The sequence below is a fragment of the Narcine bancroftii genome, chromosome 2 (genome assembly GCF_036971445.1).
Source record: "Narcine bancroftii isolate sNarBan1 chromosome 2, sNarBan1.hap1, whole genome shotgun sequence".
Lineage (NCBI taxonomy): Eukaryota > Metazoa > Chordata > Chondrichthyes > Torpediniformes > Narcinidae > Narcine > Narcine bancroftii.
Window position 1 is genome coordinate 299,836,004 of NC_091470.1, and position 17,620 is coordinate 299,853,623.

General features: G+C 39.0%; 1 protein-coding gene across 4 annotated transcripts in view; it reads left to right on the forward strand.

The window, feature by feature from the left end:
- tcea1 (transcription elongation factor A (SII), 1) overlaps nt 1–17,620 on the forward strand; it is a 77,364-nt gene that overhangs the window by 31,379 nt on the left and 28,365 nt on the right. For 2 of the 4 annotated variants that reach the window (XM_069921488.1, XM_069921489.1), the window contains 3 exons: nt 2,271–2,437; nt 10,299–10,404; nt 16,786–16,873. In XM_069921488.1, the coding sequence (XP_069777589.1) occupies nt 2,351–2,437; nt 10,299–10,404; nt 16,786–16,873 (281 nt within the window). In that variant the 5' untranslated portion in view covers nt 2,271–2,350. The remainder of the gene's footprint in view (nt 1–2,270; nt 2,438–10,298; nt 10,405–16,785; nt 16,874–17,620) is intronic. The other 2 variants (XM_069921487.1, XM_069921490.1) reach the window with 1 other exon arrangement.

Below are 17,620 nucleotides of genomic sequence, written 5' to 3' on the forward strand. Positions count from 1 at the left end.
AATGAACAACATCTACTGCCTTGCCCTCATTCACCCTCTTGGTCACCTCTTCGAAAAAACTTCAGATTAAAGAGACAAGATTTGCCATGCATCACTATCTCCAGTCAGTCCCTGATTATCCAAAGGCGAGTAGATCCCATACCTCAGAATCCCCTCCTGCAATTTGCCAAACACTTCTTTCAAGTTCACTGGTTGTAATTGTCTAGATTGTCCTTGCTGCCCTTTTTTAAAAAAAAAGCATAACATTTAGTCACAATCTTCCAACGCTTTAATCAAGACCAAAGATATTGTAAATTTGTTGATTAAGGACTCTGCAATTTCTTGCCTACTTTCTCACAAAGTGCAAGGATGCACTTCAGGGCTTGGGGATATATCCACTTTAATAAGCTCCAAGGCTGCCAAGACTCTTCCCTGTTCTAATATAATTGGTATCTTGCCACTTGTTTCCTTGCATTCTTTAGCTTTTGTGATCTCCACCACATTAAAGACTAATGAGAAGAATTCATTCAAATCATACCCATGTGGCTCCACACAAAGATGGTCTTGTTGATTTTAGTGGGAGCAATTGCTCACTAGCCACCCTTTACTCTAATATGCCTGTAGAATCTCTTGGGATTCTCCTTTATCCTTCTCTCAAGCTCCATCTTGTGTCCTCTTTTTGAATATCCTGATTTCCCTCTTGAGCATACTCCTACACATCCTATGCTCATCATTAAAGGATTTGTTTGCTTCAGATTTCTTAAATCTGATGTAAGCCTCCTTTTTCCAGAACGAAACCTTAATATCCCTCGTCAAACAGGGTTCCTTAAACTCTGTTAAACAAGAAAATCTGCAGATGCTGGGGTTTAGTGCAATACACAAACATGCTGAAGATGCTCATCAGATCACGCAGGATTCATAGGAAGTAAAGGGTAACCAACTTACTAAACTTACCAGCATTGCCATTCACCAAAACCACAGGAGCCGGCAGTGCCTGATCTCTTGCTATTCACAATGAAAAACATTGAGTTTCCATCTGTCCTCTTACTTGCAAATATCTTCTCCCAATCAAGTTCCTGTCTAATTGCTCGGAAATCTGCCTCACCCCAATTTAATAATTTAACCATCTTTCTTCATAACTCTTTAGAAATTCACTGGACCAAAAGTAGTCCTCCTCTGTCACTTCAGTTACTTGCCCTATCTTGTTCCCTTGGAGGAGGTCCAGTGTTGTAGGGCATCTTGGACACACTTAACAAATTTCATCTCATCCAAACTTTTTGTACTAAGGTTGCCCCAGTCAATATTTGAGAAATTTGTCTCCTATTAAAACTTCCTATAATTCTGCAATTTTCTTACACATCTACTCTTCCAATTTCTGTTGATTATTGGCATGTAATACAGCCCCATCAATGTGATCATTGCCTTGCTCAAGCCCAAAATGTTGATTATATATATTTATCTGTGCTACATAAAGTACACTTTTTACCAGCTGAGTTTCTTAACCATGTTTCTGTTATGGCCAGTCCACAACCTGAATTTGTCTGCCTTGTGGGCTATGCCTCCTGCCTTGAAAGAAATACAGTTTAAATCATTGGTCTTTCTGCTCACTTTGCCCAATACATTAGCTCTCTTTGGGTACAGTATATCCACAACTTTTCATTTGCCTTGTTTCTGCTCTGAGACTGTCATTGCAGACTCCATCAGGTTGAGGGAGTCATGAATATGAATACTTGTCCTGCATATCTATTGTCCACATATGTGTTATGCCTGGTTGTATGTCTTCATGTTTTGCTCAGAGGGCTAGATAATGCTGTTTCATTGGGTTGTGCTTGCACAATCAGATTATAAAAAGACTTGACTTGACCATACATATCACATTCACCAAGAGGAAATTCTTCTGATTTATAATTGTACATTGAGAGAGTGCAAACTATTCCTTTTGATGAAAGGGATCCTTAACTGGATCATGGGAAGCCAGTAATTCTAGCAAATCTAAATGGCTGAGATTTCTTGATGACCTCTCTGATGTAGAAAATTGTAAGTCAAAGCAGAAATCTGGCATGACTGGTTGCAGTGTCCTGAAATAGAGAATAGATGACCTTGACCTTTACAGAGATGAATACAGGCATGAGAGTGTGGCTGAGGGTCCTCTTGTACATTGTCTCATATCTTGATTAGTGCAATATCTGAACCCCTGAATACACTGTTCATCAGTTGAGGGGTAGTTTCCCCATAGACTGTCCAGGATTAGTCTGATTGCTAATAGGTATTTTTTACATTCCCAACTCAAGGTCCTTGACCCACTTTGTGGCCAGCCGTGGACATGCTTCCAATAATGGACTACTAACGACCATACATTGCTGAGAAACCCATGGAGGAGGGTCTCCGTAGCAACACTGGACAAAACATTTACTGTCAAATTAATCACACATTTTGGATTTCAAAAGGTGTTCCTGCTGTGAGTTCTAAAGCTGCTCAGTCATTTCCACTAATTGTCATCAAGTTGCCCCTTTAAATACTGAAAAAAGTAAACCCTAACACACTATTTCCCTTCTTCTGCTGACAATGTCCTATAATGGCTAGGGAAATATTAATCAGACTGCTTTTAGTTAAGATTTCAATATCTTAAGTAGTGCAGAGTAAATGTACCATTTTTTAAGGTATATATTTGGCTACTGTAGATGCTTTAAGTACATACATGAATTGTATCTCTTGTTTGCAAATATGTGAAATTAACAGGTCATCTTATTAAAAGGGAAAAATCTCACATTTTATTGACATCAAATTTTACTGATTCAAGTGACCACTTTCAATTAAAATTAATTGCTGTTTAATTTAATATATTGCAATCAATAAGTCAATGTTATTAGAAAATTACATAAGCTGCTGGCTAGAAATTCATTCCCAGTCGTTAGTTTTCCTTTTTGCTGATGTTTAATGTTAATTTTGCATCAGATATTTGAAAGTGTTTCACATTCAGTATCACAGTTTGTGTATTGGTATAAAATCCTCTTTTAACAGATTTACCGAGAAAGACTCTTAAAAGACCAGATAACAATTCCCTAGTTCCGATTGCAAGGTATACAGGTCGAGTACCCCATATCTGAAGATCCAAAATGTTCCAAAATCTGAAACCTTTTGATGCTGACAAGATACCACTACCTCACTTGCCCATGTGGGGCTCTGATGCTGTTGGCACAAGTTTATTAACAACCATCGTCTCTGCCAGACTTACATGCTCTGTGGTATAACGATATAGTTGAAATGTCAAAAAGGCATGCAGCTATGCCCATAGGTAACAGTGATAAGAAAAAGAGGAAGCATTTATATTTATCTATAGCACAGAGTGTCAAGCTGTTGGAGAAAATGGACAACAGTGTAAGTGTGAAACTTCTTACAGAACAGTATGGGATTGGACCTAAAGAAACTGAAGGATAAACTGTTGAAGTTGTGCTGAAAGTGTTTGAACAGAAGTTGATGAAAAATAGAAAAACACTGCATAACGTTAAAAGTGAAGATCCTGATTCTGTATGGAAAGAGTGGATCTGTCAGCGTCACAGAGAACATGTGCCACTTAATGGTATGCTGATCATGAAACAAGCAAAAATCTATCATGATGAACTGAAAATTGAAGGGAACTGTGGATATTCAACAGGCTGGTTGAATAAATTTAAGAAAAGTCACGGCATTTAATTTTTAAAGACTTGTGGTGATAAGGTATCTGCTGATCACGAAGTAGCAGAAAAATTCATAGACAAGTTTGCCAAGATCATCGCTAATGAAATTCTGATGCCAGAACAAGTTTATAATGCTGATGAAACATCACTGTTTTGGCATTATTGCCGTAGAAAGACACTGATTACAGCTGATAAGACAGCCCCTGCAGGAATTAAGGATGCCAAGGACAGAATAACTGCTGGGATATGTTAATGCAACAGGTACGCATAAGTGTAAACTTGCTGTGATAGGCAATAGCTTGCATCCTAGTTGTTTTAAAGGAGTGCACTTCTTACCCATCCATTATTATGCAAACAAAAAGGCATGGATCACCAGGGTAATCTTTTCTGGTTGTTTTCACAAACTTTTTGTACCAGCGACTTGCACTCACTGCTGGGAAGCTGCACTGAATGACAACTCCAAGATTTTGTTATTCCTCTACAACTGTTCTGCTCATCCACCAGCTGAAATTTTCATCAAAAATAATATTTATGCCATTTACTTTCCCCTAAATGTGACTACATTAATTCATCCATGTGACTTATACTCACTGCTGGGAAGCTGCACTGAATGACAACTGCAAGATTTTGTTATTCCTCTACAACTTCTCTGCTCATCCACCAGCTGAAATTATCATCAAAAATAATATTTATGCCATGTACTTTCCCCTAAATGTGACTACATTAATTCATCCATGTGACCAAGGTATCCTTAGATCAATGAATAGTGAATGTAAAAATACTTTCTTGAACAGCATGCTTGTAGTGACTACCTTTATAGTCGCTTGAAAGATCAAATAATATTGTTGTTGTTGTCTGTAATTCGTTCAAACAAATTTGAACTAAAGTTAAGTTGAGCTTTCAAATATTTATTAAACATTGTTAACATAAGTTGCTATACGTTATTACAAGCCATTAAAACGTTGTTAGAGGATCAAAAGAAGGCTCCTAACTTTTTCTGATACCTCTATTTCACAGAACAAAAGAAAATAAACTGAGCATCTTTATCTCTTAAACAAGCATAAAAATGTTAAACAAAGCCACAAATTGACTATTTACTTGCATGAAATACTTTTTGACCCTTACAATACTACTCTTAATTATATTTAAAAAATATACTTTCAAGCATAGTACATAGTAGTGTATGTTGGTTAAATTTCAAAAGAAAATAAAACTCAATTATCAAAGCTTTCTGCCTCTTGCAAAAGACAGATTTTGGTAATTGGTCTGTTCAGAAAGCCAGTTTTAGTCTTGATCCGAACTTGACATACAAGTCCTCTTTTGTCTCGAATGGTATCAACAATCCTCCCCATTAACCATGAATTTCAAGGCACTGAATTGTCCACAATGATTAAGACATTCCTGGGCTTGAAATTGCACCTGATCTTAGACCAATTTTGATGCTCTTGCAACAATGGAATATATGCCTTCATCCATATTTTCCAGAACAAATCCAATTATATATTACATCTGCTTCTACCTGCAATGTGGACATATTGTCTTCCTTCTGAAACTGCCCCGGTGGCAATGAAAGCTGATTCGGGTTAAGTGCTTCAAGATCATTTGGATTTGTAGAAGTCTTAGTGATTGGACAACTGTTGGGGATAGCTTCAACTTCACATATAATTGTGTGAAGACTGTCTTCACCAAGATTCTGCCCATTTAGGATGAAACTGAGAATCTTGCGCACTGATCTAATCAATCTTTACCATACATCTCCTTGGTGTGAGCCAGAAGAGGGATGGAAGATGTAATTGATTCCTTTCTGGAGTAGTTCATCATGAATCTGATCTTGATTCAAGTCCATAAGCACTTTCCTCAATTCGTGTTGATCCCCTACAAAGTTAGTGCTGTGACAGATTATGTTGTATTTTGTATTGTATTTAGATATGTTTTAAAAGAGATAAATTGTGACAGGTTTTAGTGTAGGTCACTTACAAACATTTCAGAATAGATCTCATTTAAAATACTGGAGCTTTGCTCAAGCCAGACAGGCAGTTCTGAGTGCTTTTTGCAAAAACTTTGAAGAGTGCCTAAGGGACTTCACTAATTAATTTTTGTTTTAAAAAGCAACAGATGAAAGAACTTGGAGGATTAAGTTCAGAGCTACAGGCTGTCTGAGTGCAGTTTGCTGTTCTAAGAGGGTCATGTGGTTTTGCAAGCAGAGAGAGTCAAACAGGTGTTTTTTCTAAGAGAGAGAATGTTGAAGAATGACTGGAAGATCCAAAATCTGTGAGGAAAAAGCTCCAGCCTCGCCAATCACCTCGACGGAAAGAATGGGTGGAGATGCTTCCTACTCTCAATGAACACCAAATTTTGAAACTCTGCTGCAAGAGATTGGAGGTCTGGGTCAATGTTTTACAAGTGTGTAGAGACTTACCACTACAGTAGACAGTAGAGATGTAGGTGAAGCTATTAATGATTTAAATGAAAGAGAGGACAGAGCCGGGGAAGATCTTGGCAAACACCATGAACAAATTGAAGGACTAAAGAAATAAGCTGAACAATAGGCGACAGATAAGCAGCTTCTTTTGGACCAATTGAATCATATGGAGAACTTCAGTTGGAGGAACAATGTGCGAATTGTTGGCCTGAGAGAAGGTGCAGAAAGCAAAGATGCCATGAAATTCTTCGAGACTTGGATCCCTCAAGTCCTTTGCACCGATGAACTTGACGACCGAATGTACATTGAACGTGCTCTTCAAACATTGGGACGGAGGATAATGGGTGAAGCCTGCCCTCAACCTGTTCTGGTGAGATTGTTAAGCTTCAAAGATAGAGAGTTGCTTATGAAAATACTCAAAACTCTGGTTTTCCCTTGAAATGGGACAATGCAGAGATCATGTACTTCCAGGACTTTAGTAACACGATGATTCCGAGAAGAAGACAATTTGACGTGGTCAAGAGACAACTCCAAGAAAAGGCAATAGAAGATATTTTAAATCGAAATGTGGGGGGGCCATCGGGCACACAGAACTCAAAACGGTCAACCAGTTTACCTACCTCGGCTGCACCATTTCATCTGATGCAAGGATCGACAACGAGATAGACAACAGACTCGCCAAGGCAAATAGCGCCTTTGGAAGACTACACAAAAGAGTCTGGAAAAACAACCACCTGAAGAAACACAAAGATCAGCGTGTACAGATTGTCATACTCACTCTCCTGTTCAGCTCCGAATCATGGGTCCTTTACCGGCATCACCTACGGCTCCTAGAATGCTTCCATCAGCGCTGTCTCCGCTCCATCCTCAACATTCATTGGAGTGACTTCATCACCAACATTGAAGTACTCGAGCTGGCAGAGTCCGCAAGCATCGAATCCACGCTGCTGAAGACCCAACTGCGCTGGGTGGGTCTCGTCTTCAGAATGGAGGACCATCGCCTTCCCAAGATCGTGTTATATGGCGAGCTCTCCACTGGCCACCGAGACAGAGGTGCACCAAAGAAGAGGTACAAGCACTGCTTAAAGAAATCTCTTGGTGCCTGCCACATTGACCACTGCCAGCGGGCTGATGTCGCCTCCAACCATGCATCTTAGCTCCTCACAGTTTGGCGGGCAGCAACCTCCTTTGAAGAAGACCGGAGAGCCCACCTCACTGACAAAAGACAAAGGAGGAAAGAATCAACACCCAACCCCAACCAACCAATTTTCCCTTGCAACCGCTGCAACTGTGCCTGCCTGTCCCGCATCAGACTTGTCAGTCACCAATGAGCCTGCAGCAAACGTGGAAGTACCCCTCCATAAATCTTCGTCCGCGAAGCCAAGCCAAAGAAGAAAAGAAGAAATCGAAATAAGAAGTGGAGGAGTTTATTCGACAACTATGAAGAGTAACAGTGAAGCTGATGGTGAAAGACTGGTATAAATAAGATATTTAAGAGCATAGTAAAAGTTTTTTTTGTGTGGTGGTTGTCTTAATTTTTATCGCGAAATATCAAAGTTTTATCCTATCTACGTCTCTGGGTGCTTGGAGAATGGAAAGAAGGTTCTGAAGGTACAGTACGATACAACTCTGGCTTATGGGGGGGTAATGGCGTCAATGGGAGGAGATCATTTTCAAGAAGGTGCTTTAGGGTGGGGTTCTTCATCTTTCTCCCTGAAGCCTTTCGTGGGTCTTTCTTTGTGGGTCTTGAGGACGTCACCGCCGGGGCGGAGGTTGCATGATTTTTAGGGCGAGGTCACAGATCATGAAACAGTTTACATACTTGTATATTTGCACAGAATTTTTACTGTTATTGTTGATAAGTCATTGATGTTTATAAGTTTCAATGTCAACGGTTTGAACAAGTCAGTCAAAAAGAAAAGAATACTCTCATATTTAAAAAGGATAAAAGCTAACTTACTGTTTCTCTAAGAAACACATCTTACTAAAGTGGAACTCAACAAATTGAGGCAACTGTGGGAGAGAGGGGGCAGATCTTCTCTTTCTCATTCAATTCGAAAGTAGCAGGCTGGCAATTTTGATTAATAAGAACGTCCCAATAGCTGTAGAAAATGTCTCTATAGACCAAGTGGGTAGATATGCAATGTTAAATAGCAAAGTTTACTCAGAATCATGGACATTAATGAATATTTATGCCCCGAACATATTTTTAAAAGCCTCAGAGAGATGGAAAAATATTTTGATTGGAGGGGCTTTACTTTTTGTTTGGATTCGATCTTAGATAAATCGGCAAAATTGGAAACAAGAACTCTCATATGTGAAAGATTTAAAGTTGATGGATGTTTGGAGGCAGTCTAACCCCAAGGAGAAAGATTATTAATTTTATTCAAAAAAATATGACTCATATACCAGAATTGATTTATTTTTGCTATTGTCAAGTCTGAAAGATCAAATAGTAAAAACTGTATAATTACCTAGGCTGCCCTCAGATCACTCGCCACCAACCTTGGTAATACAATTATTGGAGAAGCAGGAAAATAAATACAGATGGCAATTAAATGCGATGTTACTAAAAAGGGAAGATTTTAAACAATTTATACAACAACAGATTGAACTTTTTTGTGAAACTAATTTGGGAGAATGGCTTTCTAATATGGGATACGTTAAAAGCATATCTGAGAGGACAAATGATTAAAAGAGAATGTAATGCAGAATTCCAAATATTTATAACTTCCTGCATATATTTTATAAAAACTCAGTCCGAGATTACTTTTTTTTTTATCTTGAGACTACCCTTCCTAAATTTAGAATTTCCAACTTGAGGAATTGGTTTATTTTCATCATTCATCCTGTCAATGCTTTTCAGAATCTTTTATGTCTAAGTGAGTTTGCCTCTCATTCATTCATCTAAACTGAATATTGGCCAAATTTGTTCAGTCTCACCTTTGAACAAGTTAATTATCCTGAGAATTAGTATCATGAATATGCATTCTACTGCTTCTTTGGATACTTAAATTAAAACTGCACCTAGCACTCAAGGCCTGTTCTCCCTCAAGTCTTTTGGTCACTTTTTAGCTAAAGGTTTCTATTTCAAAATCTGTCATTGGTCCTTTCATTGTGAGCATCCTACTCTACATAATAAATTGCTGCCTCATCTCCTGTTTTGCTGCTTCTTCAAAGCTATTGACTGTGCTGGGTGAGTCTAGGACAAGAGGGCACATCTTCAGGATTGAAGGGTGTCTGTTTAAAACAGAGATGCAAAGGAATTTATTTAGCCAGAGAGTGGTAAATCTGTGCAATTTATTGCCATAGGTCATTGTGGGAGGCCAAGTCCTTGGGTATATTTAAGGCAAAGATTGATATGTTCTTGATTACCCAGGGTATGAAAGGTTATGGGGAGAAGGGTGGTGCTGAGGGGGGAAAATGGATCAGCTCATGATTAAATGGGTTGAATTGCCCATTTCTGCTCCCTAATGTTATAGTTATAACATCTCAAATCTTTGGTACTAATCTATGTTTTAACATTTCCTAATCAGGATTCCATTTCTTTCCCTATAGTGAAACTGTTCTTATCAGAGTTTTAAATAACATACTGATTGACTTACATTTGGTTTATTATTGTTTCTCATCCTTTCTGAAACCTTTTAATCATTTCACCTTCCTCCATTTTCCAATTGAATGGCATTGCTGCCATCCAGAACTACTCCTGCCTGTTGGCCCTAACCAGAGGTTGCTTGAAATGACTTTTTTTTCTTGCCTCTGTTCACAGCTGTCCTTTTATTATTAATCAGCACCGTCTGAAGTATTGGTCTGTGGTTCTAAATCAAAGCAGATAACACCCAGCTCTATCCCTCCTCTATCTTCTGTATTATGATTCTCCGTTGTCTCAAATATAGTCTTGGATTAGGCAGTGTATTTGAGAAGATATTCATTTCCATACATGAAACTCCATATTCTTAAACTGTAATTTCTTCTCACCCCTTTCCAAGCTATCTAAGATTTTTGTGGTCTTGGTACCCTCAAATTTCTACCTCTGTGTAATTTCATTACAAAGATGAGCTAGATCCACCTTTGTAAATGTTCCACTGCTGCGTTAGTTAAATAATTCTGTTCCAAAGGTTTTAGCTGGAAATGAGATTTTCGTAAAACTTTATGGGTGCTTTATGTTCAAAACATTGAAACTTTAATTTGACATGAAATATGTATTCTTTGTTTTGCAGTCTACCAGAATTGGGATGTCTGTAAATGCTATCAGAAAGCAGAGTAAAGAAGAAGATGTCATATCTTTGGCAAAATCCCTCATTAAATCCTGGAAAAAACTTTTGGGTAAGAGATTGTCTTGGTCTAGCCTGATGCCACAATTTATTTTGCGCCATTGTTGTAATCTACATACCATTAACACAATGGCAGCACGGTGGGTGTACTGGTTAGCACAATGCCTTTACAGTACCAGTGATTGGGACCAGGGTTTGAATTCCACATTGTCTATAAAGACTTTGTATGTTCTCCCCGTGCCTGCGTGGGTTTTCCCTGGGAGCTCCAGTTTCCTCTCATCTTCCAAAATATACTGGTAGTGTAGACATAGACTCGTGGGCTGAAATGGCCTGTTACTGTGCTATATGTTTAAATTAAATTAAATTTAAAATAAATGAATATTTTCATTTAACTATTTTGCTAAAGATACTCAACAAACAAAGATGAGTAACCATCTTGTTGGGGTTATTGGAAGTTTATTTTAAAAGTTGTTAAATGGAAGTATAGGACAAAAGGCAAAGGAGGAAAAACCCAACACCCAACCCCAACCAACCAATTTTCCCTTGCAACCGCTGCAATCGTGTCTGCCTGTCCCGCATCGGACTTGTCAGCCACAAACGAGCCTGCAGCTGACGTGGACTTTTTACCCCCTCCATAAATCTTCGTCCGCGAAGCCAAGCCAAAGAAGAAGGGCAGGAGTAATGAAGATCCAACAAAGGCACAAAGGAGTTCCCACTGACTTTCTTTGTTTGATTTACCTTTTTTAAAATGTGCATAACAAAACAAAACTCAACATCACTAGTTGAACTAATTTTCCTTGAATTTTCATCTATGCTAGTATAAAATAAGATATTAAGGACTTGATGTTTTTCTGTATAAACTGATTATCGCAGGCTATCTTGTTTTGTCCAGTGCAGTATGGGTAGTTTTCATGTTCATGAGATTTTTTAAAAATATTTCTAGACAGTGCAGAAACTGAGCTGTACATATTTGGAAGATGAGGGAACTAAATGTGTTGTTTACAATCGGTATCAAAAATAGGAGAGTAGATTCAACACTGCATTCTGAATTAAGTTAGAAAAGATCACTTATAGGACAAATCTGAAACAACAATAAAAATTTGAATACATCAGATAATATTTCACAGATTCTGCTGAGATTGAACCTTGCAAACAATAAAAAAAATGGAGAAATTGTTCTAATTTACAATTATTTGCCAATATGTGATTCTTAGTTTAACAAAACTGCATATATTGCACTTCTAGTAAGCAAATAATTTTCCCAGGGAATTGCATAAATCATGTTCTACTCAAATGTTTTATCTTTAGAGAAAATGTACATTTTGCCTATGCAACATGGTGAGTTTGTGTGATAAGGAATTGTATAACTTCCTTTATGCTGTGTTTTTTTCTTAAATTTGTGTTAATGTGTAGTTTTAAAGATTTGACGTGGGGGTTAATAGGTTAGTTAACTGCTGTAAATTACTTCTTCTGAGTAGACAAGTGGTAGAATCTAAGACTGTAGGGAGAATAAAAGATGGAATTAATGTAGGACTAGTTCAAATTATTTATTAATGATCAGTGCAGAATTGGTGGGCCAAAAGGCATGCTTCTGTGTTGTACATCTTTCTTTTTCTAAGATGAAATTGAAAGCCTCCCAGAGAAATTAACTTAAGCTTAAATAAAAGAAAACTAACCGAGACAGCCCCTGGGAAATGCCCATAGATCAATTTCTTTTTTCTTGCTACTGTATTGCATTGTTCAACCCACATTAATTTTTTAAATTTAGTTGAATAGTTACCTTAATTAATTAAATAATGAAATCTATCCAGTCATTAATGAATATCATGAAACATTATTACTAGCTTGATAATGTTTTAAAATTTTTTTTGGAGAATTTGCATAAAGTTAGATTTCCCTTAAATCAGGTTGTTGCAATCAAAGGAACTCCTTTATTGGGGAAATTAAAAGACATTTAATCTCCAGGACTCTATGAATTATAACATAAATTTTGGGGGAAAAAATGGTGATGGAGATAGATCATTTTCCAAAATTCCACACATTCAAGAATGGCTTCTACAAATTTGAAGGTAACAAAATGAACTCCATATCTTATGAAAGAATGAGGAGACAAAATGGGGATGTATAGACCTGTTGACCTGACATCAGTTCTAGAGAAAATTCTGGAATCTATTATTTAGGAAGTGACAACTGGGCATTTGGAAAATAATAATAATGATAGGCTAGGAGAATCATATTTCACACATTAAGAATATTTTGAAGTTGTATCTTGCAGAATAAGTAAAAGTGAACATTTAATGTGTATTTGAACTTTGATAGCCTCCAATATTGATTAAAATGAGTGCATGGCATTGAGGGTAATACACAAATATGCGGATGTGGGAAAGGAAATTATAATTTTTGAGTAGACAGGCAGTGCCCAATGGATATTGGAAGGAGTGATGCAGGGTCCCCAGCTGTTTACTATCTATATCACAATTTGCATTGCTGGCTGTGAATAGGATGAAGAGATGATTCAGCAGGGTAGAGATACAATGTGAATGTGAATAGGCAAAAGCAGGGTAGACGAAAAATAACAGAAAAAAAGATAAGGTCATTGACTTTGCTGGAAGCAGAGTGCTTTATCAATTGGTGGGGGGGTTGTAGGAAAAGTGTTATGTTCAGATAAACCAGGTTGTCCTTGTACACAAATTACATGAAAGTTGCCAAGGAAATTCAGCAAGCAATGAAAAGGGAAAACAATACGTTAGTCTTTCTTGCCAGAGATATCTTTTCTAATTATACAAGACCTGTTGAGACTACATCTGGAATATTGTGTTTATATCTGGTATCCATATCTAAAGAAGGGATTGTAATTCCTATGGCAGTTTTTATGAGTCTGTAGTGTCTTGAATTTAGACGAATGAGTAATGTAATTGAAATGTACAGAACTCTTAAAAGTTTAGGTGTGTGTCGATGCTTCCTCTGTCTGAAAACGAGGGATCGTGATCATAGTCGTATAGCATGGAAATGGACCCTTCTGACCAAATTGCCCACAGTAACCAATATGTCCCAACCACATAAGTTCCACCTGCTTGTGTTCAGCCCTGATCCTTCTAACCCTCTACAATCCATGTATCCATCCAATTATTTTCATAAAGATAGAGGTGCATAAGATGATGAGAGGCATTGATTGTGTGCATGGCCAGAGGCTTGTTTCCCAGGGTTGAAATGGCTGATACAAGGTGGCATAGTTTTAAGATGCTTGGAAGTAAGAACGGAGGGAATATTAGAGGTAAGTTCTTCATACAGGGAGTGCATATAATCACTGCAGCAATGATGGTGGAAGCAGGTACAATAGGATCTTTTAAGAGATAATTAATTAGGTGTGTAAAATTGAGAAAAATTGAGGGTTATGTAGTAGGGAAATTCTAGGCAGTTGTTAGAGTAGTCATTAGATAGGCATAGAACTGGGCTGAAGGGCCTATACTGTACTGTAGATTACAAGTACACGATCCTTTATCCGGAACCCTTGGGGGAGAGTGTGTTCTGAATTTTGGATTTTTCTAGATTTCAGAAAGCCAGATTTAAGCCCATGCGAATTGTGCTGCTGTATCCACCCCCACCCCCTTCCAGTCACGCTACCGTCTGCCCCCCCCACCTCACCTAACCAATTCACATTGCTAGTCTCCCCCCCCTCGCCTGCCTGACTCGCGCTGCCAGTCTCTTCCCCCCCCCCCCCCCCCCCACCTGCCCGACTCGCGCTGCCGGTCTCTTCCCCCTCGCCCCCCCCCCCCCCCCCCGACTCGCGCTGCCGGTCTCTTTCCCCCTCGCCCCCCACCCCCGACTCGCGCTGCTGGTCTCTTCCCCCTCGTCCCCCCGACTCGCGCTCTTTTCCCCTCGCTCCCCCGACTCGTACTGCCAGTCTCTCTCCCCACTTGCCGGATTTTGGAGCTTTCTGGATTTTAAATGTCCGGATAAAGGATAGTGTACCTGCATTATGTTAATACCTGCCTCAACCACCTCCTCTGGCAGCCCAATCCACAAACTGAACACCCTCTATTTTATTTTTAAATCCCTCGGGTTCCTGTTAAACCTCTTTCTCCCGCCCTCTCTTCACCTTTAGCCAATGTCCTCTGGGCAAGACTCTGCGTTCACCTGATTTATTCCTCTCATAAATTTGTATACCTCGTAAGATATAACCCCTCATCCTCCTGCACTCTTAAGGAATAAAATCCTCTCAATGTCTCCCTATTGTGCCAGTCCTGGCAATGTCTTCATAAATTTTCAAGTCAAAGTCACAAAATAATGGCTGAGAGGGGAAGAAAATTCTTCATCTGGAGAAATCTTAAGAATTCACTTCTTGGGAAGGATGTGGCTAAGGAACAGTAAATATTCAGTAATGAGATGGATCTTTTTTAGATATTAAGAGGATTGAGGAATATAAGATTAATGCATGAAGGTCAGACACAAGGAGACAAATGCCCTATTGCTTTATTTCCTTGTAGGCACAGATCATGTATTGCTGAAATACAACTTTATTAACATTGTTTTCTGTTTAAATGCTGTTGAACTGAATATTTGCATGTGTAAAATTGCAAGTCGGACCATAAGTTTGTATGGTATGGTAAATGACCCAACTGGGGTTAGCAGGAAAGAAAGACTGCAGATACTGGGATTGAGTGCTACACCTGGATGCAAAATGTTGGTGACTCTTTACTTCCTATGGATGCTGCATGACCTGCTGTATTTCTCCAGCACATTTGTGTATTGCTCTCTAATTGGGAGGCTCAGTTATGTATCCTATGAGTTACAATGGTATTCCTTTCATTTAAAATGTTGACACTAGGTTTACTTGGTGGGAGAGAACCTTGAAAGGATTTCATCTTAACTGCAGGATTGTGGGGGCAAAAAGAAATTGATTCCCAGCAAAACCTGAAGGGATAGTTTTGGCAGTTGTTGACTTTTTTTTAGCTGTTTCACAGGTATGAATTATTTTGGTCTGCCCAAATAGCATTTCCGGCAAATGGGTCCTTGCCTTTTTGGATCTAGACTTGCCTTTTTGGATCTAGACTTGCCTTTCAGCGTTCTGTGAGCAATTTGGGTAGGTGTGTGTTGGACGTGAACTGTGGTATCTGTTCTTAACAAATTCTGATTATTAGCTATTGCTTTGTTTATTTTGGGAAGTATTCTTTGTGAAGTGTATTTTAAGACAAACTAAATATTTTGAAATGATTCAAAGGGTAAAATTTATTGTCCAAGTACATACATGACATCACATACAATCCTGAGATTCCTTTTTCTGTGGGCCAGGCATAATTTCTAACTATACTCGTAAAAAAAAATAAATGTGTACAAAGTAAAGAAATAAAAACAAATTGTGGACATACAAAAAAAAAAGCCTGCTCATCACCCCTTTTTGTAGAGCCTGCTCATCACCCCTTTTTGTAGAGCCTGCTCATCACCCCTTTTTGTAGAGCCTGCTCATCACCCCTTTTTGTAGAGCCTGCTCATCACCCCTTTTTGTAGAGCCTGCTCATCACCCCTTTTTGTAGAGCCTGCTCATCACCCCTTTTTGTAGAGCCTGCTCATCACCCCTTTTTGTAGAGCCTGCTCATCACCCCTTTTTGTAGAGCCTGCTCATCACCCCTTTTTGTAGAGCCTGCTCATCACCCCTTTTTGTAGAGCCTGCTCATCACCCCTTTTTGTAGAGCCTGCTCATCACCCCTTTTTGTAGAGCCTGCTCATCACCCCTTTTTGTAGAGCCTGCTCATCACCCCTTTTTGTAGAGCCTGCTCATCACCCCTTTTTGTAGAGCCTGCTCATCACCCCTTTTTGTAGAGCCTGCTCATCACCCCTTTTTGTAGAGCCTGCTCATCACCCCTTTTTGTAGAGCCTGCTCATCACCCCTTTTTGTAGAGCCTGCTCATCACCCCTTTTTGTAGAGCCTGCTCATCACCCCTTTTTGTAGAGCCTGCTCATCACCCCTTTTTGTAGAGCCTGCTCATCACCCCTTTTTGTAGAGCCTGCTCATCACCCCTTTTTGTAGAGCCTGCTCATCACCCCTTTTTGTAGAGCCTGCTCATCACCCCTTTTTGTAGAGCCTGCTTCGGTGGTATCATCAGCTTATTTGTATATGGTGTTGTACTGTTGTAGTCACATACTTACCTCCATTGGAAGCCGTGCTCGTCACCAACTGGGGTTAATCAATGTCATTACAGTACCAAGCCACTTAATAATAGGTGTTGAGTGAGTAGATCAGGGGACTGAGTGCGCAACCCTATGGTGCACCAGTGCTGGTGGAGATTGTGCAATGTTCTTGCCAGTCCTCACTGATTTGAGTGTGAAGGCGCGGAAATTCAGATCCACTTGCACACTGGGATGTTGAAGCCTAGACTTGGAGTTTGCTGATCAGTTTTGAGGGGATGATGGAGTTTCAAATGATATTTTATAGATGGACCAACGGTTGAGAAATCCACAGAAGACAAGAAAAAGGATTCTGTTTCCATGGCACAAAGCAGCCCAGAAGCAAAAGAAGAAAGGTATGAGTTTCTTCAAATTTGAATAAGAAAATTAATGCATTAGGATTTCCATTGAGTCATGGTTTTCTTTCAAAATGGGACCAATTTTGTCATTATTGGCTTGGTTATGTATGGAGATCTGACTCATCACTTAACAGTTTCTGTTGTTTATATAATTTTACTTTTTGCTTATCTTACTTAACAAGCTCTTTCACATTAAGTGTCTGCTGATTTGAAAAAAATCTTATATAATTTTCACCTATGGAATGAAACATATCAAAGGGACATTTTGGTGGATAAAAGTCAATTTTTGACAACACGGGTGAAACAGTCAGATATAGGGAGAATTATCTACAGCATTTTGAATAAAGTCTGTAGTGACCACCACCCATAAAATGACGCTCGGAGGTTAAATAGGCTCTTTACTGTGATGCATTAGAACAAATTCATTTCTAAGTCCAAATGAGTTTTAAATGGTCTATTAACACAAAAAGACACATCATTGTCCTTGATAACATTCTTGAACTTGGTAATGGTAACATTCCTGATAATATCGTGACGTGTTTGCTAACTATAACGGTCAACAGAAAATATTGGAGCCCCACTCACCTACCGTCTATCCCGCCATTACAGTCAATGCAGGCTAATGACTTATCCAACTGCATGCAAACCCCACGCACGTGCTGACACCTCCAGTCAGTAGCACATGTGCACCGAAGATACAGAATGTGGACAGACCCCAGGATGCTGCTGACGCCTGCAGCCAAA